General features: G+C 48.2%; 1 protein-coding gene across 4 annotated transcripts; it reads left to right on the top strand.

The window, feature by feature from the left end:
* On the top strand, window positions 1–26,815 carry ENOSF1 (enolase superfamily member 1). Of its 4 annotated transcripts, XM_008535303.2 has the most exons (16): window positions 5–178; window positions 5,001–5,109; window positions 7,956–8,071; window positions 10,289–10,375; window positions 10,746–10,772; window positions 12,621–12,693; window positions 12,806–12,844; window positions 13,334–13,416; window positions 14,219–14,253; window positions 17,035–17,122; window positions 18,667–18,801; window positions 22,678–22,719; window positions 23,516–23,645; window positions 23,913–24,012; window positions 25,732–25,813; window positions 26,409–26,815. In XM_008535303.2, exons 1-16 carry the CDS (start codon window positions 95–97, stop codon window positions 26,508–26,510), a joined length of 1,332 nt encoding a protein of 443 aa, XP_008533525.1. In that variant the 5' UTR covers window positions 5–94; the 3' UTR covers window positions 26,511–26,815. The 4 variants fall into 4 exon arrangements, with proteins under 4 accessions (XP_070485856.1, XP_008533525.1, XP_070485855.1 ...); XM_070629754.1 differs by lacking the exon at window positions 12,621–12,693 and having other exon boundaries at window positions 20–178; XM_070629753.1 differs by lacking the exon at window positions 7,956–8,071 and having other exon boundaries at window positions 38–178.
* The last annotated feature ends 286 nt before the right edge of the window (window positions 26,816–27,101 follow it).

The raw sequence follows: 27,101 nt of genomic DNA, 5'->3' as shown, positions 1-27,101 counted from the left end.
GCGCCCGGCGTGCCGGGGTCCCCCCACCCGCACGCGCGCGCAGGGTCCGCGTCCCGGGCCTGGCGGCGCGGGAGGCTGCAGGGCGCGCGGCGACATGGTGCGCGGCAGGATCTCCGGGCTCTCTGTCCGTGACGTGCGCTTCCCCACGTCGCTCGGGGGCCACGGCTCGGACGCCATGGTAAGCGTTGCGCGACAGCTGGCTCAGGGCCCACTTAGCCGCGGGGAGCCGTGCGGGTCCCGCGGAGGTTCCCAACTTTGCAAAGGTTGCTTTTGTAAAGGGGGAGGCCGGGAAGGAGAGTAAAAGTATCCAGAAAATACACTTTCCTAAGTTTTTTCTTTCTGATTTTTTTTTTCTTTTTGCTGACGTTGAATATTTCCTCTTTTCACATTTGTGTTTTGCATTGTGCTGGAAATGGTAGAATGCATAATATGCAACAGCAGCAAGATCGTTTTGTTGCGTCCCCACCGACGAAACCCTAGAACAGCACATCGCTAGCTTCTTTTGTACTGAGAACTTGATGGGATTCCTGTTGGTGAAGACCAGGAAGCCCAGGGCTGGGCGTTTTGGGTGGTGATCCTGCCTCGGCCACAACTTACTATGTGACCTGGAGAAGACCCTAACTTCTCTGGGCCTCCTGGGCCCATCGGTGAAATGATGGAGTCACTGTGTGACCGGGAAACCAGACAAACAAGCTCATAGTAACTCTGGGTCATGTGAGAGGGGGCTCTCATAAAATTAGCTGAGAGCATGGTTATAAAGGATTTGTCACTGTGCAAGTATGTATCAGTCTTTGGGGATACAGTAAAGGCACGGACGTTGACTCCTACCTAAGTACTGGAGGACGTCTTTGCTTCCTGAGAGTGTTAGAGCGTCACCACCAGGTCTACTGCAGTGGTTCCCAAATATATGAGTTCTCTGCAGGGTCTCCTCCAGGCCTGCTCCCCCTGGATCCTCACTGCCCATCTGGGTCCACCGATGACACGGCCACACTAGAAAAGTGAAGTTACATGGCTGTGTAAGGAATGCGTGAACACATGCTGGGAAGTGGAAACATCCGTGTTAGGATAATGGTTAACTGTGCGGAAGGAAGGGAACGAAGGGACGGGGAACTCTAATTCACACTGTAAGGTTTTGCATCTTAAGCTGGGTGGAGGGTACCCTGATGTTCATTATATTACCTATGCTCTTTGTGTACCTGAAATATTTTATTAAAATAGGGCTCTCGTTAAAAAATGCTAACTAAACAAAGTTATTACAGTTAAAAGAATTCTTTTCTGAGATGAAGTTCTTCCTGCTTTTTAAAATCCTTATGTGTCTTTTCTTATATGGTATTATGGTAAGTGACTTAAAAAACACCCAGTTGGCACTGCTTTGTGGATCTCCAAATAAATGTTTGAAATTTTACTGGCTTGCAAAATCCAAACACAAATTGCAACTTGTCTGACCCTCTGAGGTGTAGCAGCTGTGGGTAACCGCTGGATTGCTCCAAGCCTAGGTTTTCTCATCTGTAAAATGACTGTAATAATATCCGCTTCATCAATGTAAATGAGATGCCAGTAAAGAGCTTGACACAGAGAAGGCTGTCAATGAGTGTTGGCTATAATTACTATTTACTTATGAGGAAACTGAAGCAGAGGGATTTTAAATTTGTGAATTCCGAGCACTTTGAATTTGTGAAGTGGTAAAGTAGCCTGGTTTACTGTAGAATAATTTAGGAAATGGAATTTGTCTCTGGACCTGAGTGGTTTATGACCTCTGAGTGAGGAGAAATTATCTGACATCTGTATTGCAAGCCCATAAATACTTGAATATTTATCTTCTGGAGGTCAGGTTTGTGTTGTGCGCTGATTCTCAGGTGCCTTCTTAATAGAATGTGCTACTTTGCAGTCCTCGGGGGTACTGCTTCCAGTGCCCTCACGTCATGTTGGACTCAGCAATTCAGCCGCATTCAGCACTTAGCAGCAGGGTGAGCCTTCCTTTTCACAAATAGGGTATTTTCGTGGAGGAGCCCCGAAACTGTCCCTCAAATCTGTTAAAAGCAAAGAATTCCACTTATGATTTCTTATCAGCCTTTGAAGAAACCTGGAGTGCTCAGGCCTGCTGTGTATTTACCAGTTGCTTGCTTGTCCGGCCACTCACCAAGGTGGCTGTGGACTCACAGCCTAGTTCCAGCTGACCCTGCCACCTCCCAACCATACTTTTCCTCTCCTTTCCCTGTTATTTGCTGAGCTCCCTGGAGCAGCTGTCCAGACTGCTCTCTCCTTCTTCCGGCTCCCAGTCCTGCACCCCCAGCAGTGAGAAGACGTTGCTCACTGCATCACCAAGAAGACTAAAGACAAATGTTCCCTTGGCCCCATCTCCATACATCAGTCTCCAAACCAACCCTCTCATCTTTCCCTTTATTCTGTAGGTCATGTCCTGCTCCAAAATGAATCTGTTCTCCTGTGTCCCCATTCCCACCCCTCTTGACTCCTGGGGCCCCGTTCGTATCCCCTCCACCTCCAGCATTTTCATCGTCAGTCTCTTCTTTTCCAGTGGTTCCTTCTCCATCCCACGTGGACAGGGCTTCCCATTCGGGAATAGTCTTTACGTCACCCTAACCCCTGTCTGCCTCCTTCTGCTTCTGCCCATTCCCCACCAAATGCTAAATTACTGACCCCTGCCTGTTGCCTCCATTCTTTACAACTACTTCTTCCTTAATCTGAAGTCGACTTCCATCTCCTTCCTTCTCTTGGAATTGCCTTGTTATTTCTGTTTCCAGTGTCCTTTTCACAGTCTGCGCTTCATGCTGTCTGCTGCCTCCTCTTCCTGCCATCTTTCTGCCCCGCTGGCCGCCTGCCCTTCCGGCTGCTCCTTCTTCCTATACTGACCTCACTTCTTCCCTCTCCAAGACTCAGGCCTTAATGCCTCTCCCATCTCATTACACACTCCCATTAAGACCCCCTCCATGTTCATGGTTTCAGTGCCCACTTTTATGCCAAAGACTCCTAGATCTCATTTCTCACCTCAAGTCTAGCTGCCATCTGGACACTTCCTGTTGGATTTTTCACCTTCATGCTAACCACCTTCCATCTGAATCCGAGCTCATTGTCTTCCATACCCTGTCCCACCCTCCCTCCTGATCCTTCTGGGATCATTCTGCCAGTCACAAGGACTCCAAAGCTTCAAGTCACTTTTGGCTCATCTCTTCATTTTGACCCTCGCAAAAGGCTTCAATGAAAGATTTCCTTTTTCCATTGCTTCTTCTCCATGTAGCCCAGAAACTGTCCTTGGGTCTTTAATTCTTGGAGTCTCTCTGAGCCTTATGTCCCTACTTCCCCCCAGGAACCCAATGGCTAGACCAGAGTGGTCACCAACCCTTGAATACACTCTAGTCTTTTCCTTTTCTGTCCCTCCATGGCCTTTACTGCCACTGTTACCTCATCTGAGATGCTCTTCCCTCCCAGATCCTTCATGCCCCGTCTTCACTGCTGCAAAGCTGGTGGCCTCAACCGACCAGCTCAGAGTCTATTTTCATCATAAAGCCACCTCCAGGTTCAAGTGCGTTCAGCTAATAGGCTCTCTGGCTTTCATCGTTTGCGTCTCTCCCAGAGACTTACCATGTTCTGCCTCATATTATTAGAGTTTCTGTAACCAGGGCTTCTAAATTGTAATTTTCTCAAGGGCAGACCTGTCTGTGCCCCCCAGCAACCTGCACAATCTCAGCGGTGCAGCTGGTGCTCAGCAGCGCATCACACCAAATGCCCTCCGCTGGCCTTCGACCCCAGACGGGGGCCTCTTGTCCATCATGTGCATCTCCCCCGCCCACCCTGCTGAACACAGGGATTTAAATTCTGCCACTTGAAACTCAATTTCCTCATCTGTAAAACAGGGATGATAGCACCTACTTTATAATATTGTTGTGAGGATTAAACTAAACCATGTAAAGCTCTTAAAATAGTGTTCCCAGAACGATAAATATTATATAACAGCAACAATAGTAATACATCATCATAGCCCAATGCAAAATTCTTCAGTAGTTGCATCATTAATGCATTCAGATCATTTGCCTGGCTTTTGGGGGTCTCCATTACCTGCCCGCATGCCTCCTGTCAATCTTATCTTCATTCACTTGCAAACCAGTGTCCTCACGGGAGTTTCACTTCTCTCTCACAAGCCTCTGGTTTTCGCATTACTCTCTCTGCCTGCGTCCCGTCCCTTCACCTGCCCCTTTGCTCATCCACGTGTCTTAGTCCCTCCCTTCCTCTGTGCTCCTCTCCTTTGAACTTCTCTGGTACTTGTAACCAACCACACATCAGCATGTGACCTTGTACTGTCTTAGCGACTGTTCTCTCCTGGTTCTTGTATGTTGGCTCTTTCTCCCTACTGTATGAGAAATTTCTAGAGATGGACTTGTTTTTTCACTTCTGCATCCCCCATATTGACAAGTAGTGTTGAGTTTCATAGCAGTCGGTCAGTAAACTCTTATTATCAGATACTCTTTGATAGTAGAAACTAAAACAAAAACAAAACACGGGTTCATTTGTCTTGAAGTTTTAATTCTTGGATTCCCCCAGTGATCTCCTCTGAACTGGTGCTGTTGTCTTTTCAGCCCTGCCATAAACTGCAGGGAAGGTAAGTCCAGTTCTACCTGAGAGCTCTCTGGAACCTTGGCTTGTTCAGTTTGAAGGTGCTGATGAATTAACTCTGTTCACAGAACTCACAGAGAGAGCTGTGGGCGAAACTCCTGGGTTTAAAACTGAGTCGAACATCAAAGGAGACATAACTGCAGACTGGCATTAAAAATGTACACAGGGCCCTCGTTAAAATAAGCTGAATCCTCAGGAGCACGCTCCTTGCATCCATTCAGAGCTCCTGCTTTGGGGGTATATCAGGGTTCCCTCAGATCGGAGCTCGTCTTGCATTTCCCGGTTGCACGTGCTGTAGTTACCTGATATCGTTGTCCTGTCTGTTTTCGGGCTCCTCACGTTTGCGTTTTTCCGCGGGACGTTTCCCGCAGCACACAGACCCCGACTACTCGGCTGCCTACGTGGTCCTAGAGACCGACGCGGGAGACGGACTCAAGGGCTACGGGATCACCTTCACGCTGGGAAAAGGCACTGAAGTGGGTGAGTTGAACATTCTCTTAAGGTTCCACAAGGCTTAATTTCTATGTAGATTCCACTTCTGACCTGATTTCTCACTGTTTTTACTGCTCGAAGTAGGTATGAACAATGTTTTATGGTTTATTTGTTTCACTGGGAGAAATTAAAAAGCGGCAGAATTTGGCCTTCGTCCTTGCAGTCGCCGGTTGACCGCGGGACGGTCCTCGAGCCTCGTCCTTTCCTCTGCAGAGTTTGAGGACCCCAGCGAGGCGGTGCCCCGGCCCGCGGGCGGCGGACGTGCGCTCGCGTAGCAAGGCTGACTGCAGTGCGCAGGGGTCTGCTCGCTGTTCAAAACGGCTGCCTCTTCATGGCGGAAAAGGCCTTGGCCCTGCCCCGAGTCAGAGCTCTCCCCGGGAAGGGCAGGTCGTGTGGGCTGCACGTGGAGCCGGGGGCTACAGAGAAGGGAGCCGAGGCTCAGCCAGCTGCGCGCCTGGTCAGGCGGAACCTCCAGCTGCAGCACGTTTAGATACAAAGTATCTGTTTCTTTAAACGCATAATCCATGCACATGGTACAAAATTCAAGAAGTACAAAAAGGGGACCTTTGCCAGATCATCAATTTCAAAGGATCATGAGGAGCCAAGTTATGATAGGCTGAAGAATAAGGGGCCGGGAGGGGAGGAACCAGAGTGTCTAGCTTTGGTGAGGACGTGGTAGCCCTCCCGGGAGTATTGCAGTGTTAGCTCTCTCTTAGTTGTGGAATAAAAGTCAGGCCCCTGCTGAAAGATTTTCTTACTGTGGAGCAGAAAAGAGGGGTGTGTGTCTGTGTGAAGGACATGGGAACCTTTTTTGAACTTTCGGTGGATGCCACCTAGCTGCCCGCCTCTCACAGGGCTGGCATTCAGTCATGCCGTCAGCCTGTCCTTAGGCAGACCTCCCTTGAGTGCTCCTGTGTATCCGGGCCCTGGAGAGAAGATTGTAGAAAGAGAGAGAAGGGAGACAGAGTCCCACACACCAGGAGAAGGAATGCACATGCTTCTCAGGGAGGCAAACATAAAGAGAAGGTAGTGCAGTGTGAGAAAGACTCGTGTTTTTGAAGTGGGTACAAGGTACACGGAGAGAGGGTTAGTCCATTGTCCAGGAGGGCCAGGGACGGCTTCAGAGCGGAGGCGAGGCTTTGTGCCAGGGAATCTGCCAGGCAGGAGGAGGAGACGTGCAGTGACTCCCTGTCTGCTTCCCGGTTAGGTCACTGATTTACTGCTGACGTTGTCCCCGAGGCAGTTACCACTGACACCATAGGTCTGTGAGCTGTGTCAGCTTCTGCGACTTTAAGGGTCTCTGGTGTAAGCTGAGCACTTTGTGAAGCTGCTTTCTCCACACTGCAGACCACACAGGGCGGCCCCAGAGGTTGTGTAAAACGCAGCAAGCTTACAACATGTGTTGTGGGATGGGCCATTGGAACCACTCTGTCAGCAGCTGAGACTTTGGACCCTGCCGGCTGGAGCCGCAGTGAGGGAGCCTGCGCACACCACGTGCTTCTCAGACAGACCTGAGGCTCTTCTCGGATGCTTGCTGAGCTCAGTGCTGGAGGTCCTTCGCTGGCCTCGCCCTCCTCCCTTCCCCTCCCCACCCAGCTGTCCTGGGGCTCCCCTGGGGCAGGGCTAGATCAATTTCCATCTCCATTATAAGACACCTATAATCTTATTTCCACTATAAGTATATAAGCTTCACAAAGGCTGATTGTTTTTTTTTTTTTTTTTTTTTTAAAGATTTTTTTATTTTTTCCTTTTTCTCCCCAACGCCTCCCGGTACATAGTTGTGTATTCTTCGTTGTGGGTTCTTCTAGTTGTGGCATGTGGGACGCTGCCTCAGCGTGGTCTGATGAGCAGTGCCATGTCCGCGCCCAGGATTCGAACCAATGAAACACTGGGCTGCCTGCAGCGCAGCGCGCAAACTTAACCGCTCGGCCACGGGGCCAGCCCCCACTATAAAGCTTTTTTAAGTAAAACACCAAAAATAAATAATTGATGGTAATAGTGACCCAAATTAAGTTTAACCTCAAATTACTTATGAAAAATGTAGTATATCAATAAGTAAGTCAAGGTAAGAAACTTAATGTTTATGATAAGTGTTTTCATGTACTTAAACATTTTACATGTAAGTATTAGGCTAATTGCAGATTCATTTCATTTCATCTTTAATAGTGTGTTATATGTGAATTCAAGATATTTCCTGTACAGTCATGCACCATATAAAGACGTTTTGGTCAACAACAGACCGCACATACAACAGTGTGGTCCCAGAAGATTAGTACCAGGTGTAAGTAGGCTATACTATCTAGGTTTGTGTAAATGTACTCTATGATGTTCACATAGTGATGAAATCACCTAACAATGCATTTCTCAGAACCTATCCCCATTGTTAAGTGACACATAACTGTTCTTGACAGTAAAAAGGGTTTTTTTTTTTTTTAATTCTATCAGTCAGTCTTCTCATTCCTTTGGAACAATGAACTAGCAAGGTTTGGTTTTGAATCTGACTGTCCAGATACTTTAAAAAGTGAACAAGAAAATAATTTGGGCATGATTTAAACTTTCAGATCTACAGTCTGTTTTTCACATGGCAACTGATCAAAATGTGTTTACTCAACTCAGAAATTAAGCTCAGTCTGCAGATCAACAGCTGTTCTACTTGTGTGATATTACTTATGACAACCACAGAAGACATGTTTGGGGCAGTTTTTTAAAGCAAACACCTTTTGTATTTAAAATTATTTTCATAAAATGCCATTAGTATGTTTGCGGTGCTTGCATGTCTTAATTTATTGGCTTTATACCAAAACATGCCCAAGAATTAAATCCTCTTTTAATAGTTGTCTGTGCTGTGAATGCCCTGGCCCACCATGTGCTGCACAAGGACCTCAAGGACATTGTTGGTGACTTCAGAGCCTTCTACAGGCAGCTCACAAGTGACGGGCAGCTCAGATGGGTAAGGGGCCTATTTCGTAAAATGCTTCTATAAATAATGTTACCAGGATGTCCTTTGACTGAACAAATGTGAAAATAGAGATGGGTTTACAATTTTAAGGTAAAACATGTTATTCAGATAACTTAGGGCTTGAACTCTGTAGACAATCAGTGTTTTGAGGTAACCGATTCCTTTCTGTATGGCTTGAATCTGGACGTATTTGGATCCTGAGAGCTGCTCTGCCCTCCTGGACCTCGCCTCCACTGCCTGAATGGGAAGAAGTGGTCTAGACTCTAGCAGATAAAGTGCTGAATGGGCAACCTTTTTTTGGGGAGAGATAATGTGAGTAGTATTGGAGTTGTGGGAGGAGGTTATTAAGGACAGAAACAGAAGAGCAAAGGTTAAGCAGATAGAGACCAGAGCACCTCTTACGTGTACAGGTCTGTCTTTGAACCCTAAGTTCAAAGCATGGAAAAAGTGAGGTTCTAGAGAGAGGATTCTATCACAGTGAGATCGGTCCAATAACCGGCCGTTGCCCTTGCCTCCTGACACCAGCTCTGTCTTTTCCCAGTTCTGTTCAGTCTCCTGTCCGTGCACAGAGAAAGCCACAAGAGAATGCACGTTGCCTCAGATTTCATTTTTAACTTTCTGTAGGGCAAGTTAAACTTGCTTTTAAAGGTGTCCCCTTGAAAAAGCCCCCACTGGCTAGATCTGGGACAATTCAAGCATCAAAATACAAATGGTAGTAATGGTATAACTCATTGAATAACATAAGAGTCCATGAGTCCATTCAGATAGTAAACAAACAAGGGAAATCTGGTCAATACAGTAGAATACAAGCTAATATAAAAGGAATGATAACATGAGAAAACCACCATGTTGCAACCATCATGGCTATAATTGATGGAGGCGAGAATCATCAGTAGATGCTAAAATTTGGGGGCAATATTAATCTCCTTACTTAAAAAGGGAAAATGGTAATCCACAGTGACGAAGACAAATGGACACTGACTTACCCAGGTGCTAAATGATAATGGCCCTAATAAAAAGCAAAATGACAACATCCCTTCTGTAGCCTTTGTGCCAAAAATGATAACCTGACTCTAATCATGAAGGAACCCCAGACCAGCCCACCCTGAGGAACACTACAAGTCACCTGGCTTGTACTCCTTAAAAATGTTGATAACATTAAAAAAAAAGAAAAAGAAAAATTGTTCCAGGTAAAAAGAGACATGAAAACTAAATGCAATATGTCAGTAAAATAAAGTACATGATTGGGACAATTGTTGAAATTTGATTATGGACTGTCATAGGTAATGATCTTCTGTCATTGTTATATTCCCTGAATTTGACCATCGTTCTGTGGTTATGTAAGAGAATGGCCTTGTGGGGCTGGCCCCGTGGCCGAGTGGTTAAGTTTGCACGCTCCGCTGCAGGCGGCCCAATGTTTTGTTTGTTCGAATCCTGGGCGCGGACATGGCACTGCTCATCAAACCATGCTGAGGCAGCGTCCCACATGCCACAACTAGAAGGACCCACAATGAAGAATATACAACTATGTACCAGGGGGCTTTGAGGAGAAAAAGGAAAAAATTTTTTTAAAAAATCTAAGAGAACGGCCTTGTTAGGGCTGGCCCAGTGGCGCAGCAGTTAAGTGTGCACATTCTGCTTCGGTGGCCTGGGGTTCACTAGTTCGGATCCCAGATGCGGACGTGACACCACTTGGCAAGCCATGCTGTGGCAGGCGTCCCACATATAAAGTAGAGGAAGATGGGCATGGATGTGAGCTCAGGGCCAGTCTTCCCCAGCAAAAAAATAGAGGAGGATTGGCAGCAGATGTTAGCTCAGGGCTAATCTTCCTCAAAAAAAGAAAGAGAATGGCCTTGTTTGGGGGAACTACACTCTGAAGTATTTAGGGTTAAAGAAGCATGATATCTGTGACTTTATCTCAAACAGATCAGTAAAATAAATTTTATTTATATTATGTATGTTTTATTTATCTGTATATGTATGTATATACATCGAGAGAGGGAGAGAGACAAAGAGAAGGGAAATATAAAGGAATTCTTTGTACTCTTCTTGCAACTTTTCTATAGGTTAGAAACTATTAAAAACAAGCTTAATCTCTAAGTGAGTTTCTGTTGCTGCCTTTTAATTCTTGAAAGGCACCCCTGGCTAGGAGACCTACGTACCTTTTTCCTTTCTAAGAAGCGCTGGTGTGTTTTGCTTCCTGACCAGATCGGCCCTGAGAAAGGTGTTGTGCATCTAGCTACAGCAGCCGTTCTCAACGCTGTGTGGGACCTGTGGGCCAAGCAGGAGGGGAAGGTACCGCCCCGCAGGAGCGCCCTGAGGCTGGGGAAGGACACAGTCGTGGTGGAGGATGAACACCTCCTCTAGGAGCGGCCTTCTGAGGACGAAAGACATACACAGCAGGCCCCCAAAAGGAAATAAAGAGAACTGTTTGATTTTCTCCTCGGCTGAGAGAGATTGGCGGTAGTTAGGAAATTGTCAGAGTAGTTAGAACGGGCTGAGAAAGAAGGGGGGGCAGCGAAGGTGATGGGCTGGGAAACAGTTAGAGCCCGGGGAGGGGGGGGGGCAGGCATCTGGTAGCCCGTTGGCGGCTGGTGCAGCTGTCAGGAAACAGATGGGTACTGTACACGTGTGTTTTCAAAATCTTTTCTTTTTTGTCTTCAAGCCTCTGTGGAAGTTACTTGTTGACATGGTAAGTAAATTCTTTATAATTGTTTCTGTAAATGAAATGGGTTTCACGGGTTACTTCCCTTTTGATTATCAGGAAGTATGTTCAGGACTGTCTGTGGATCACTGTAGTGATGATAAGGCAAAAAACCAGTAAAATATGCTTTTTCAGATATTTGAAGTAACAGCTGTGCTCATGCAGGCAGGGTGGTCCTAGGGGCGGGTCTGTCTCCCCAACTTTGGAGCTTTCACACATAGTACACATTCTCGAAAGGGGGCAGTTACAACTTCTCCAGGAACCTCATAGAATTGGTTTAAAGACTAAGTAAGAAAAGTGCTTCACAAACTCTGAAGAGCAAGATGTTATTATTAAGATATTATCTGGTTGCTTTGACTCCAAAAGCAAATGGCGGATCAGACTGTGTGGTCTCCGCTGTGCGACTCTGGCAGGGAGGGAGTCAGACACTGAGTTCTGAAGACATGCACCTTGCCGCTTCCTTTCTTGACCTGTTTATAGTGGGGATGAGCACCTGGCTGCTGAGGAGGAAAAACTGGCAAAGTTAACGTCAGACCCAGGCAGATGTGGCTTTGAATCCTGGCTTCACCACTTACTGGCTGAGTGACCTTGGGCATGCCACTTAACCTCTCTGAGAATCAGCTGCCTCAGGGTGATGCCTTGGATGGTCGCTAAAAGTGTGGTGGTCAAATTGAAGGCCCTTGTTATTGTTTGGCATCACAATTAAGGAAAGACAAAGCACACCATGGCCTTGAACACGTTGGGCTATCACACATTGTCCCTCCTCTGGAGGAAAGTGAAGATGAGAGGCTCTCACACCATCTTTCTGACATGCTTGCGGGTGGCATGGGGGCGACATCTGAAGGGGAAGGACATGGACCTCTTGAGCCACCTTCAGGCTCAAGGTTAGCCTTTCAGAAGGGTGCAGGAGGTGGCCATCAAAACCGAATGATTTGAGGGCCACTAGGAAGGCACCTGAAATCCCACCTGTGGACTTTTCATTCTTCTGGATCCTGTTCCCTGTTTCAGTGCCAGTGCTCGTAAAGGAGGCCAAATCTCGGCGCTGAAGGAGCCGTTCCGATTTCTACCAGTTACAGTGTCACAGTACTGGTCACAGTAAAACCTGCATGGGAACGGAGTTCCCGGCTGCTTCCCGGCTGACTGTTAGAGTGGGGTGGGGAGAGGTCTCAGCCAGAGGCCCAGCCGAGAAGGGCAGCCTTCCCAGGGAGGCCAGAGCACTGAGTGGGGGCAGGAAGGGGTGGGGAGGGCACAGCCCGTGATTGTCCAGGGTGAGTGCTGAGCACTATTGCACGTTAATCTGCTCTCTTCCTGTCGGTGAAGTGCTTGTCCCTATTTGACGGGAGAGGAAATTGCCCAAGGTCATACTGGTAACAAACAGTGGGCACAGGGCTGACCCTGGGTGGGCTGGCTCTGAGACAAGCCTCCTTTCCTCTCCCACTAAGTGGCTCCAGTGTCACGTTCATCCGCTCAGAGTTTCCTGCCGGCCAGCCCTGACGTGTGGAGAATGAAGTACTGAGGACTCCAGGCACTCACTTGTCCATTTAACTTTGCTGAGTGCTTGCCTCACATGGCGCCCTCTCTCTGGAAGCTGAGTTAGTTGGAATGGTCATAGGAGCCTACGTTTCAAGGGAAGGGAGGAATGGGGGGAGTAGGAGTCAGAGCACGAGGGCCTGCGGATCCTGCACCAAGGAGTGACAGAATCAAACAGTTTTACACAAATCCCAAAGGCCCTTTCCCGGAAAGGATAAGCCCCACGTAACAGTGAAGCAGATCCTTGGGAACACAATCCGCTTGTGAATGGATGTGGGCCATTCCTCCCTCCTGTCCTGCTGACAGGACCCCAGGACGCTGTTGGCCTGCATCGATTTCAGATACATCACTGACGTCCTGACCGAGGAGGAAGCCTTTGGTGAGTCGCACTTAAGTGGTGGAACTGGAAGCTTTCTGGTACGTGCTGATGGGTAAACGTAGCAGCATGCTTTGTTGTCCAAAAGAGTGACGGTGCTTTTTATTTTTTCCAGAAATACTGCAGAAAGGTCAAGTTGGTAAAAAAGAAAGAGGTGGGTTGTGAGATTTCCTTCATTATTTTTGCTATCATTGTCCACTTTTGAGGGGACAATGGGGTTGTCCTTTGTCCCTGTGTCCTTTATGAGTTCATATTGTCCCCAAATGCCCCATGCCAGCAGCCAGGCCCTCTGACAGATGGCTGAGTCTGCGTGAAGAAGCCTCCTGGATGTGACCTCTTCCTCAGACTTCTCTTCAGCCACAGCTAAGAGGAAGTTTGGCTTTAGGGTCATGCCAAGGACACAGGAGGCCCTGGCTAGTGGGGCAGTCCGAGAGGGTATGCTGACCCCAGAGGTTTGACATCCTCAGAATTTGCATGATCCTGAATGTGGCCAGAAGACGGGACCAGGACCTGGGAGCATGTGGAGGGTGGGGTCAGAGGAGAACAGCTGGATTCTCCACAGGCAGCAGCTGAGCAACAGGTGATGCTATTTCTGAAGGTCCCAGAAAAGGACCAAATGTCCATGCGCGTTGTCTTTCCACAGAAGAGCAAATGCTGGTGCAGGGCTACCCCGCCTACACCACGTCGTGCGCCTGGCTCGGCTACTCAGACGACACGCTGAAGCAGGTGGGCCTCTGACCCTGGTTTTGTAGGCAGGTTTTATATTCCTGGCTTTCTGCATAAGATTTAATATTTTATTATTAGCCTTTCTAAATCATTATAGATCCACGGCCTCATTCTGGAAGTACCTACACATGAGCAAAAGTAAAGCCATCACATTGTGGACACGGGACTCTAACCTAGTGAGTCCTGGCTTTGGTTCTGGAAGGTGACAGGCAGGATTTAATTCCCAGGCAGAGCAACAGCATAACACTGGGCAATATTACACCTAACCATTCTGAGTCTTTTTCCTCAGTGTGAAATGGGGAAATAATTCCTGTCTCGTGGTGGTTTTGAGGATTCAGATAAATACTGCAAGATGCATAATGCTCACCGCATTGGCTGGCACGTGGTGTGCTGTCAGAGCGTGGTTGACCTACTCCTGTTTCCTGTCACGCCGTACTCACAGCTGAGAGGGAGAGGAGAGACCAGCTTCTGCTTGTTGCTGTTACAGCCATCAGTTCTGTGGAGCCACAGAACATCCAGCTTAGAAAGAGGGATGTAAATGCTCCATTTTCCTTCCAGGAATGTTGTGACAGTTAAAGAAATGGTTTCCATAGAGATGAGGAAAGCAGGTCTCCCTACAGGTACAAAGAGTTATGCTTGTTGGCTAAGCTGTTTCATCTCTTAATTCAACCACCCATGGGTGTTCTTCTGGTTCATGTCGCAGCCATAACGTTTGTGTCTCAGATCAGAGACGACTGAGGTAGTCATGAGACCGAGGAGAGCTTGTCCGTGTATGATGATGGCTGTCCTTGTTTCCCCACAGCTCTGCACCGAGGCACTGAAGGACGGCTGGACCAGGTAACTGATCTGTGTGACAATGGCCTTTACTCCCAGTTAGCAGCAGGAGAGACTCAGCTGTGGATCAGAGCCAGGATGCACACAGCAGCCGTCTGGCGTGTAGGGACGCATGAGAGAAGTTTCAGCCTAGGCCAGGCTTTCTCTAAAGACGAGATGTGAGTCCTAAGTGGGCTTATAGAACATCAGAGTTGAAAGAGACCTTGGAGAGGATTGATTTCAAGCACCAGTCTAGAATAAAAAGCCACTCTTTACCATCAGTCACAAGCATTGATTCAGCTTTTGCTTGAAGACCCACAGAGGCCACGAGCTCAGCTTTGTTGGGCACTTGCCATTGTCAGAGGCTCGAAGGGTCAGAAAGAGTATTAGGGTACTGAACCCTTTGCTTCCAGATGACTTCAGCTGCTGGTCCCAGTTCTTCTGCACAGCGTTCCCAGAGCCAGGCTCCTTCTCCACCCGGTGACAGCCCTTCTCTCCCCCAGGGCATCTGCACTCTCTCCTGTCTCTCTCCTGTGCACTCTGGACCCCTGGGCATCCTAGGGTCTTCCTCTGGGTAAACTGTGGTTGTCAGTGGCCTTGAAGCCTCATGCAGTGCAGGACACAGAGGACCAGCATCTCTTGATCTGGTCACTGAGTCCATCCGTGCAGCTCAAGGCGGCATGCTTTGCCCGGGGCATAGCACCAGGTTTTCTGCATGACTCACTCATTCTGGCCACCTGGCCTCCTGTTGCTCACAGTGGGATCTGTGGAGCAGGAGCATCAGCATCCCCTGGGCGCTTGTCAGAAATGCAGAACCTCAGGGTTCAGCCCAGACCTGCCACATCCGAATCTGCATTCTAACAAGATCCCTGGGTGACGCGTGTGCACATTGAAATTTGAGCAGCACTGAATTCTTATTAACTCCTCAGCTAAATAAAGGGTGGGAGAGTGAGAACTTGAAGGAGGCAGCATGAAGCAGTGGAAAGCAGCTTGGGATGTGGTGGATCTGGAATCACGATCTTGCCTTTTTCCCCTGTCCCCTGCAAGTACTTGCTGTGTGGTCATGGGCAAATTGCTTAACCTCTCTGAGCCTCATTTCCTTTCTCTATAAAACGGGAATAATATTAACTCATGGTTCTGCTCAAAGCTGCTATATCTGAAAAGGACCAGCACAGTCAGGACTCAGCAGTGCTCAGTAAGTGCCAGCACCTTCCCTCTCTCCATATACCCAGGAAAGGCTGGAGCAGTCATTTCTGGTGAGGCAGAGAAGGCTGAGGAGAGATTTCATAGGCCTCCCAGCGTAGGGAGCCTGGCATCCAGAGGATGTGGCCCACTGAAGCTCCCACCTGGTGTAGAAGTGTCTTCTGTGGTGTGTTTAGTGCTGAGCGCAGGGCAGACAACACAGCAGACACCTGGGTGTGCGGGAGAGTGGGGCTTTTTGAGGGCACAGAAGGTGGACATTGTGGAAAGTGGAGGGAGGTCCTCAGGCAGTCCTTGAGCGAGAGAGCTAGGCGAGTGAGGGAAAAGAGGCCGGCCTCACCCTTGGTGGTGTCACCTCCTCTCCTTGGCAGTGCCACACTCAGGCTGACCACTGACCACTGAAACCGAGGCGTGGGTCCAGTGTAGAGGCCAGATTTGGAGAATAGTTGGGTGGTCAGAACAGATCAGGGGAGCTCCCTGCAAGTGGCAGGCTGTGCTGCACAGGGGACCCCTGCTGCTCCTTGGTCCTGTGACCAGGTCCCTTTACTGCCCATCTTCAGGCCATGTACCATGTGGTCCCTGTGGCTGACCGCTCACTGAGTTGATTAGTGAAACCGGCTTATACAAGGTTAACATAAGGAAAGCCATATTGTAGAAAAGAGACCATGTTGTAACTTTGAATGACCTCTGACTAACCCAGCTGGATATGGACCCTCCAGGAGATCCCCCTGCTTTGTACATTTTATGACCCCTGCTTGTGCATATACCTCCCAGCTGTGATAAGATGATAACTTTGTTCCTTTGAGTTCCTTAGGACTGTGATGACCTCCCCAAACAGAGAGTCTATGCTGATAGCCATCATCGGTGAAAACTGAAAGATCTGGTGTGGCAACTCCCAGCCTGTAACACCAGAGGGTCAACATTCCTAACCCCCACCCCTATGACCCACTGGCCTATATAACTACTTCAAAATTCTGTGCCCCGCTTAAGATGGTTCTTTTGGACATTAGTCGGCCATCTTCCCTCTTGCTAGCAAGCTGTAATAAAATGCCCTTTTTCTGCCACCCGCTTGCCTCTTGACGATTGGCTTTTGTCTCGCGGCGAGCAGATGGTGCCCTTTATGCGGTAACGTTAGGATAAAGCCCTGTACTGAAGGGCCACTCAGATGGACGTGGGTTATCATAAGTCATCCTTGCGTCCAGAATGTAACAGGATGGCTCGCTCTGGCTCGCTCGGCCCCCCTTCCCAGCCCCACTCTTCTCTTCAATTCTGATTGCAGCTTTTTCGTACTTAATTCCTTTCCATGGCACAGCAAAATCTGAGTTAATCTTGTCGAAGGTCTAACTGCTCTCTCTGGTTCCTTGACTTTGGGTCAGCAAGTGATGTAGAGTGATTGCCTGGATACCGAGTAAAGAGAGAGAGCATTTGCAGGGTTATTTTCAAGTGACTGGTCTGAAGATTGAGTGGGAAAGAGCAAGAGGTTACTAGAAAATGTGAATTATTGACAGAGACAGTCGCTTCTGTGGAAAATCCAGGTGTCTTTGCCAAATCAGGAGACAGATCTAAACTAATGTGTAATTAGTACAAACCAAATGTGTCGTACAGGTTTAAGGTAAAAGTTGGTGCTGATCTCCAGGATGACATCCGCAGATGCCGACTCATCAGAAACACGATTGGGCCCGAGAAGACGTTGGTAAATACCTTCTCCCACCATTGAGCAGTCAGCAGCCTGTGTGAAGCCTTTGTGCGGGCCCAAGTACAAATCATTTCACGCAAGGATTAAAGAACACTGGGAATTTTAAAACTGAATGTCACAGGAAGTACAGCTTTGTGGTCTTGCACTAGGTGAACTCAAAAAGGAAAAAAACGCAACCGAGGGGGCTGATAGCTTTTAATTTTTTTATTCTGCAGGACTAGTTAAATAAGATCTGGGTTAGGGGTTGTTCCTTCTTGCTGGCGTGGATGCGCCTCAGCAAACAGGTCTCCCATTGGCGCCCAGGTGGCTTGGGCATTCAATTCTCCTTAACACATCCGTCCCGCCTGTCTCCTGGGGTGGGCGGGCCTCAGGGAGCCGCTGTGGAAGAAATGCTGGAACTTTTGCTGAGATAAATGTAAGGATCCATTATCCCTGGCTATGTATTTTTATAAAACATTTCTTATTATGTGTAAAATATTTTCATAAAAGGACCACACAATAAGGTGTTTTTATGAAGTTTTAGAGGCTTGTTTCATAAGTTAGAATAGAAGTTTGAGTCTTTGACCCAGGATCAGGAGTCCCATTATTTATACATGAGTTAATGTTACTTTTGTCTTATGAGTTCATCCTCATCCAAATAAGGTATGATACAGATAGATTCTGGGCGCACTGTCCTCTGGTTCTCATAGTGTCCAGACAGGGAACTCTTACCACTTAGCACATTCTGCCAGGAACGTTATTTCTGTGTGTCTTCTCGAAGCGTGACAGTGTCAGGGGTGGAAGGGCCCTTTCTTAGTCTCTGCACACCTGGCACCTGGCCTCCAGGAAGGACCGTGGCGCGCAGAGAGCCAGGGCCTTGCAGAGAGAGCTCTGGACGTGAACTTACCATTTATTTGACTTACTGATCTTGGGCAAGTTCCTGAACTTCTCTGCATATTAGTTTTCTTATCTATAAAATGAGTTAATATGAACTGCCTCATAGGGTTATTATAAATGTTAAATGGGACAGAATCCATAAATTGCCTAGTGGGTTAGGTGCTTAATTAATGGTACAGTTCGGGTTGTTCATTATTGTGTCAGACACATAGTAGGCAGGGGTCGACAAATGACTATTGAACAAACTCAGCATTGACTGTGCATGGTTCCAAGTGTGATAAAACAGTTCCTACAAACAGCGAATTTTGCAAGACACATGTGTTTGGGTGGCATCTAAATGCAGGTTGGGCCAGAGCTCCAGGGCCACTGACACTTGTCCTGGGCCCAGCCCAGGCACTTCCACAAGTCACAGTGGCTCCATGAGTTGTCTGCATCTCCTCTAAAAGCCAGTATCTGGAGGGAGCATTCCAGTCTTGGTGGCCACTCTTTGGCTCCCTTTGTTATGGCTGCATGCTGGGCCTCTCAGAGGAAATATCAGGCTCCCACTGGGAGTCTTGCTCGGCAGTCAGTGGCACTGAGTGGCAGCATTTCCTCCCTCAGAGCCACAGCCCTGCAGCAAGGCCAGCACCAGCAGGGCACTGTGAAGGGTCTGTGTCTCCCTGCAGATGATGGATGCCAACCAGCGCTGGGATGTGCCCGAGGCTGTGGAGTGGATGTCAAAGCTGGCTGAATTCAAGCCGCTGTGGATTGAGGAGCCAACCTCCCCTGATGACATTTTGGGACACGCCGCCATCTCCAAGGTAGAAAAACTCCTACCGCTGCTGCTGCTGTTACTGTATATTTTTTTGTCTGGCTTTCCAGAGTGGTCATGACAGATCCTAAAATTCCTTTGCTAGTAAGCCTTTTATGTCTCCTGATGAAGTAGCTGAAATAATTGTAACGTGTGACAAGTGCTGGAATTGCAGACCTGACATCCTTTTGTTCCCTTCAGCTTATCCACTGCCCCTATTTCTTCTTATTAGAGAAAGTAAATTGCTAAAAGTTGAAAGGCTGCCAGCAATCCAAAGGTTAATAGGCATGGTTCCTCTACTTTGTAAATATAGAAATCTGACTGATGCTAAAATATTTTACTCACCCAGAATGAAACAAAAAGCGTAGACTCCTCCGGATGACTCAGAAGAAAACGTTTGCTTGGCTAAGGTCAAGGTCGGGCCTCCCCAGGAGGAGGCTGCCTGTTTCCCTAGAGCCCTCACCCCACGGCACTTCCTCCGCAAATCCACCCGACTTGGCGGCCTCTCCCCGTTTCTGGTGTAGGAAGCACCTGATATGTCACAACATCTGAGAAACATCCTGTCTCTCAGGAGTCTCCCACTAGTTAAGCTGACGGCATCGCTATTTAAAGCCAGAAGGCAAGCTGGTTAATTGAAGAGGAGAACTAGGACTTCTGGGAGTGCTAGAGTGTTGCGTCCTCTGACTAGAGCAAGCTCCACGAGCAGCCGTAGGAAACCGAAGGCTTCTGGAGGAGTGAGGAATCGGGGCAGCATTGGTTAGGGGATCTGAATATGTGATGGCATCAGACCGAGGTGGTCCCCACGCGCCCATCTCCGCAGCACAGATACGCCTGCTTCTGCTCCAGATGAGTTGAATCTTAAGCCTCATCCCTCCCGGGGCAGCGCTTGCATGGGCCCCGCCCTCATTTCCGTTTTCATCTGATAACCCTTTCCCGCCGCACTGTGCCATTGGGGTAGCACCTTCACTGGGCTTGGAGTCAAGTCCCGCCTGCCTAGGAACTGTTATTCCTCCCTGAGGTGACTTGGCTTTGCTCTGCTTTTCCACATTATGTGTTGATCTTAAAATTTTCCCTCTGAGGACAGTCTTAGTTGCAAGTTCTAGGCGGGACGTCTCAGTGTGTCCTATGTGAAGTCCTACTGGGGCATTGGGGTCGGAGGCTCAAAATTCTCCTTTTCTCTCAATAAATCAACATATGGTCTGCTGATGTCAGACACTCTACAGAAACCCTCCGAAGGAATTCCACAGGAATGCCCTGCACTCTCCCCACTTCACAGCCTAGCTGGAGAGAAAAACCTCAAGATCCGTGAAACCCAGACAGGAGGAGTGCTGGGCTGGCCCCGAAGTTCACTGAAGGGAGCGATGTGTGGGCCGGGAGGGCGGGAGCGGCCTCCTGGAGGCAGGATGAGAGCGAGGCTGCAGCTGAGGGGGACGGGAGAGGAGCCCTGGGGGGACAACCACCTTCTATTTAAACACAACTGAGACCCGAGGAATCCTTCCAAAATGAGAATCTGGGTGTGGGGCCATGGCTAAACAAGGTTTTTCACCTTGGCATTCTTGTGAGGTAGCCTCACCCTAGGGCCTGCCAGTTTGTCCAGACAGGGACCTGACTCTGCCGCCTGGAGTCTCCTCAGAAGCCCTTCTGGGCTTCGACCCTCTGCGGTTTTGTTTCCGTGAGGGAGGCCGTCCCCTCAGGAGCATCTGAGGAAGGCAGGCAGATGAACCAAGGCAGAGGGAGGCTGCGGAGACAGCCGGCACGGGCGGAGGCCCTGGAGACACCCGACGGATTGCGGGTGCACGTGGCGGGTTGTGGGGAAGGCAGGCATGTGGGGCCAGATTGTGGGCTCCACCTGCTCAGAAGAGGCAGCCAAGCACAGGGAGCCACTGCGGGTTCTTGAATGAGAGACTGGGATTAAAGACGATTTGACTGGTAGCAGCATGTAGGATGGATTGAGAGGGATGGATAGGAGCTAGCAGGCTTTCCGAGTCATCTAGATGGGTGGTGGGGAGCTGAAGGGAGAGGGCAGCCAGGATAGAGCAGGTTCAGGAAAGATTTACAAAGACAAAATAAATGTGGTACTATTCAGTACCCATAACATATGCTTTAAAATGGTAGAATGAGGGGCCGGCCCGGTGGCATAGAGGTTAATTTCGCACGCTTGCCTTAGTGGCCTGAGGTTCCCCACTTTGGGGTTCTGATCCCAGGTGCAGACCTACGCACTGCTTATCAAGCCATGCTGTGGCAGGCGTCTCACATAGAAAACGGAGAAGGATGGGCACAGATGTTAGCTCAGGGCTAATCTTCCTTAAAAAAAAAACGGTAGAATGAGTAAGTCAAATGGCTTTCCCCTCCCTCTCTCCTCCACGTCTTCCCACCCACCCTGCTGTTTTCTTTTGAAATAAGGAACCAAGCATACTTAAATTAGACGCTTCAGGAAGCATGAAGCGTTAGGGCTAGAAGATGCCTCAGGGACCACCTGCTCTAACTCCTGACTCGCAGGCGAGGAGGCTTTAGTTTCAGTTGGTCTGAGACTTGCCCAGGTCCACATCCTGCTAGAGGCAGGACAGGTGGCAGGGTCAGGGACACCTGGCTCCTAAATCAAGGGGTTTTCTGCAGGGAAGTTAGCTTATCTAGTGACTCAGATGCCGCCTCTGGTTCTGGAGTCAGCATAGAGTCCCAGCCCCAGTGCCACCCCTTTCTAGCGCTGCAATCCGGGGACAGTCACTAGCCCTGTGCACCTGCTTCCCATCTGTGCAGTGGACTAATGATGGCTCCTGTCCCCGTGGGTGTGATGAAGAATCATTTCAGTCAAGGTTTTGCACGGTGCAGGACAAGAGCTCAGAAAGTGTGAGCTGTTAGTGTCATTGATACTGTTCCCTAAACAATGGGAAAGCAAGCTGAGGAGAAACCAGAGATGCCAAGGGGAGTGAGCGAGGCACTGCCATCCCAGTGGGGGCCGGTGAGATGCCACCTAGAGCCCTGGTGGAAGGGCAGTGAGGGAGCTTCAGGTGGCAGGACAGAGAGAGCAGCCTGTGTTAAGGAGAAGATTCCAGCACTTCGCCAGGTGAGGAGTTCACCAGGTGAGGAATGAGGTGAGTCTAGCCCGTTAAGTAGTATATAAGGCCACCCACTGAGCTTGAAGGGAGAGTATTCTAGAATAACCACTGAAGGGGGGTCATCAGGGAAACAACAAGAAGGGAATGGAGGGAGTGAGGACCTCCAGGAAGGAGCTAGAGGCTGGACCCCCTAGTCTATGAGGAGTCACTGTTGAGTGGCCGGGTCTTCTCCCAATTGCACACCACTGCCCACGTCCCGGAGAGGAGGAGCGCCACTCACATTTGGCAGGGGCAAGAATGGAGCAGGGGCCAGGGCACAGCGGAAGAGCATCTGCAGAGCCACAGCCGGGGAGTGAGCTACTGGCAGCGTAGAACATGTGCCGGCCGCCTCTGCAGTCGCACAGCCCCTCCTGTGCGTATGTCCCCTGACTGCCTTCAGCCACTCCTTACACTTCACCTGGCCTGGCAGCAGGGATGCTTCCTTCTTCAGCTCTAAATAGTTAACATTAGGGGCTGGCCCCGTGGCCGAGTGGTTAAGTTCGCGCGCACCGCTGCAGGCGGCCCAGTGTTTCATTGGTTTGAATCCTGGGCGCGGACATGGCACCACTCATCTAAACCACGCTGAGGCGGCATCCCACATGGCACAACTAGAAGGACCCAAGAATATACAGCTATGTACTGGGGGTCTTTGCGGAGAAAAAGGAAAAAATAAAATCTTAAAAAAAAAAGTAGTTAACATTAAATAGTTAAACTGCTCTAAATTTTTAAATAGGAGGAGTTGCAGTTCAAAAACTTAGGTAAATAACATCAGGTTGCCTTATATTTTATAGGCGTTGGTCCCATTAGGAATTGGCGTTGCCACTGGAGAACAGGTAAGTGACGTCTCCTTGCAGTCATTACACACTGGCCACCAACTGAGGACGTTGGTGTACACTGGGCTACATCACCTGTTTTATTTTGAGTTGGGAGGTTTGCATAATCTTAGATATTGGGTCATTACTTCATTGGAGTCTGGAGTCAGATATAGTCCAAAGTTTGTATATTTTTCTACAATCCATATGACTAAGGTCATTTATCTTTTTCAAAGTGTCTAATCAAAATTACAAGGCAGCAATTTAAAGTTGCTGTTGCAAGGGCATAAAATGTACTGTATGGTTTTAAGGAAGTCAGCTTCCAAATTGAGTAAACATTATGGCGTTCCCTTTCTGTGCTTATAAACGAAGCACACTGCCTGCCAGAACCTTCGGCAGTCAGCCCACGCGCAGAACAGTGTGAAGTAACAGGCTCTCGGTTTCCCAGCAAAAGGAGCAGTGCTGTTCTACCATGCTTCTGTTTTGTCGTCCTTGCCACCTGCTCTTTGCAGTCACGGTATTTCATCCTGATGCTTCGCTTCATCTCCCACTTGCTAGTCGCTATGACAGTTATTCCTTAATAGATGGCAAGCCAGAGGGACTTTCACATGACTCACACTGTTCTGCCAGCAGATTTGTAAAGAAGTGAGCCCCCGCCTGGACTCTCAGGGCTTGCCTCGTGCCAAGTGAGAATGAAGAATAAACACAGTCCAGGCTTCCTGAAGGCCACTGATGAGGGACAGAATTGGTGTGTTGCCGGGTGCAGAGATCCTGAAGGCCAAGGCTGACTCTTCTGTTGGTTTAATTCTATTTCCAGTGCCATAATAGAGTGATATTTAAGCAACTCCTACAGGCGAAAGCCCTGCAGTTTCTCCAGATTGACAGCTGCAGGCTGGGAAGTGTCAATGAAAACCTCTCAGTGTTGCTGATGGCCAAAAAGTTTGAAAGTAAGGGTGCCGCACAGCTGCAGACCAGACCTCCATTTCCCCGTCCATCACCACCTGTGGTTCCCTCTGCAGTTGGCCATTTTGATTTCTTTCTAACTCTCATTCAGGTTTAATCAGAGAATCTTTGATGAGTCTCATCTTGGAATTTCATTCCTAAATATTAATGATTTAATCACCTGTGGGTAATAAGAAAAACCACAGGTTCTCTCCCACCCCTCCCTGTCTCTGCCCTACTTGGCATTAAATAGAGATCTGTCTTCCTTTTAGTTCCTGTTTGCCCCCATGCGGGCGGAGTTGGCCTCTGTGAATTGGTGCAGCACCTGATTATATTTGACTTCATATCAGTCTCTGCAAGCCTTACAAACAGGTCAGTAACGTGGCATTCACTTCACTAGTGCCCCTCACTCCAGGCCAGATCTTTTAAAATTCTGCTCTTGTGACCAGAGGCACCAAGAACCCTGTCCATTGGCACATCCTATAACTCAAAGGCAAGTTGGGTCTGCTTCCGCTTCTCCAGAGGGCAGTAACAGACCCACCCGTGACTAGAGTCCTTTTTCTTTGAGAGGTAGGTTCTTGGTAGCTGACTCACTTTGTTTTCTAAGTACATGGGCCTGGGTAGTTTGCAACCAGGTGGAAACCAGAACTTCCTCAACCACCTCCTGTTTCTGATTTTTTAAAGCCCTGCTTTCATCCTATGTGTAGTCTGTGCTTCTGTCTGATCTCTTCCTAACACTGGAGGCATCCAAGATCTGGCTGCATCTTTATTTAGTTCCATCTTATTTCTCACCGCGCCCCAGGTGAGCTTTAAATTAGGACAGTCTCCTTCCAGGCATCTGCAGGCATAAGGCTTTATTATGCTCTTCTTTCCTCCTGGGATGAAATGTGGTATCGCAGACAGAACACTGGAAGCATATAGTGAAAGCATAAAAACATGTGTGGGAAAGGGAAACACCAAATTCAGGATTTTGAGAGAGAAATGGGACCTGTAAGGGTGCAGAGGGGGCTTCAATTATAAAGTAATGGTTTATTCTTAAGCTGGGTACTCAGTAGACAAATGCTGCCTTTTAATATGCTTGAAGTAAACTATAAAAAATGAATATTCTGCTTTTGCCTCCCTCCCCCCCATTTCAGTTCCTGAACGCAGGACCAAGCGGGGGGGGGGGGGGGGGTGGGGTGCGGGGAGTGGTTCTGACCAACCTTGAAAGGTACTACAAGTCTTGGGGGTCAGCCCTGACCACAGTGCACTGTGACCACCCAAGAGGGGATGGAAGTGCCTCATGCCACTCTCCTGAAAGCAGACCTCACTGCTCAGGAATGCCACTGAGCAAGTCGAACAGCCACCAGACACCGAGTGTGACCCAGCCACCAGACACCCTGTGTGACACGTGTACTGTCACACCACAGCATCTCTGCTTTGTAATTCTGTGTGGAACACTTGTTCCCTGTTATTCTTCGAGGCCCAACTGTCCTTTCCCATGGGGCTGGTTCTTCATCTGTAACCTGTTCTTCATGGATTGTACATAGCGCCTATTAGTCAATAACTCAGTATCTATGTCCACCGGAACCATGAGGCCCTCTGTTGCCCATTCCTTTGTATTTCCCCCAGCACACAGCCTGCCTGTCACAGCTGTTCATTAACCGATGACGAAAGTAAGGCCACAGAGTTACATCACTTGCCCCGTCACAAAAGTAGAAAGTGGCTGACACTGAATCTGTACAGATTGGTCTGATCTTAAAACTTGTGCTCTTCTAAATCATGTATAGAAAGGACCTTATTTGGTGGTTTTGATCCATTCATCTAACTTTTGGCTAAAGGTACCCAAATAATCACAGATACTTGCGGAGTCTAAATTGATGCCTATTGGGGTCACAAAACCTTTCACACTTCACTTCCTCCAAGGCCCCACATTGCATTATTTTACAGATGGAAAGAACTGAGCTTGAGGGATTTGCATAGAAACACGTGGTATCAGCCAAACCTTGACTAGTCTATCCTTTCCGATAGTGTACTGGCCCCTTTAACAGTTAGTGCCACGTAAATTATCTAACAAGGCTTTATTGCTCCAATCTGATCCCTTCCTCCTAGGATGTGTGAGTATGTCGACCACCTGCACGAACATTTCAAGTATCCTGTGATAATCGAGAAGGCTTCCTACATGCCTCCTAAGGTGAGCTTGGCCAGGGAGGCCTCCCCAGGAAGCGCTGCCAGCTCCTGCTGTACTGGTTCTCATGAGCTAGACCCTAGAGCACAAAGCTTTGTTTCCTTGGAGTTTATTTCCAGTATCTAGAAACAAATGGCTCTTTAGTGAACGACGAATTCCCCACGCCTGAACGTCAGGGATTAGGGGTGAAATTGCCCCTAAAGGCTTCTCTAACACCAGCATTTCCTCTCCAGCTGACACCGTGAAACGTGCACTCCTTGTGCAAAGACAAACCAAACCTGGCTCCATCTGGCAAGTGAACTGAAAGGTTTGACTGCGCCTATGTTAGCCGAGCCATTTATCCACATCATGTTCGAGATGGGGGCACATTTTCACCAACAGAGGTTGAGCAAAGGCAGTTTGATTAACTAATCATGCAAAGTAGCCAATAAGGTGTGTTGCTCTCCCCCGTTTCAAACAAGCTGAAAACATCTTGAAAATATTAATTCAGTTGACTCTGGCTTAGATTTAAAAGCATTTCTAGGAACAGCAGAAACATATAAAATAAATGATTTTTGTTCCGGGAGCTTATTAACACTACTGCATTTTTTGTCTTTGATAGGATGCTGGTTATTCAACAGAAATGAAGGAAGACTCCGTAAAGAAACACCAATATCCAGATGGGGAAGTCTGGAAGAAACTCCTTGCTGCGCGAGGGAATTAAATGTTCAGCCCTAACACCTTTTTCTTTTTTAAGTAAAAAGGCCTAAGATTTCTTGGGTATGGTTTTCCAAAAATAGGAAAAAGAAAAATCATCCTACCAATCAAAACAAGTTCAGCTGAAAGTCCTATTAACCTCAGGCATCAGCTCAGTAATTATTACTCGATTCTTTTAGCAAATGACCACATATTCTTTGACGTAATCCTTAAACAAATTCAAATTTAACTAACTCAAAGTCCAGGAAGATGTTCTTACAAAATTTCTATCAAGGGTTGATGCCCAGACATTAAACTGTACTTTGAAAATAAGCAGCTTGTTGCATAATATGTTGGAACAATTCCTTATTCTTTCTACTTCACACTTGTCATAAATTAGCAGAATAAAAATAGTTCTGCTGCACCATGGGGTATCTGGACGCCACAAAGGTGAAAAAGAGTCCACTATTAGCCCTGAAGTGGTTTAGCATCCTTGCTTGCACAGTCCAGGTGTATTCTTAGAGAATTCACACCATACTGAAACCAACCAGGGCAAAATGGTGTTTCCCACTATTTTTTATAACCTTTAAAAAACGCTTTATCCTAAATAATCATTATT

This window comes from Equus przewalskii, chromosome 7 (assembly GCF_037783145.1).
Source record: "Equus przewalskii isolate Varuska chromosome 7, EquPr2, whole genome shotgun sequence".
NCBI classification, from domain to species: domain Eukaryota; kingdom Metazoa; phylum Chordata; class Mammalia; order Perissodactyla; family Equidae; genus Equus; species Equus przewalskii.
The sequence above is the reverse complement of the archived record's forward strand: the minus strand, read 5'-3'. Positions and strand labels throughout refer to the sequence as shown.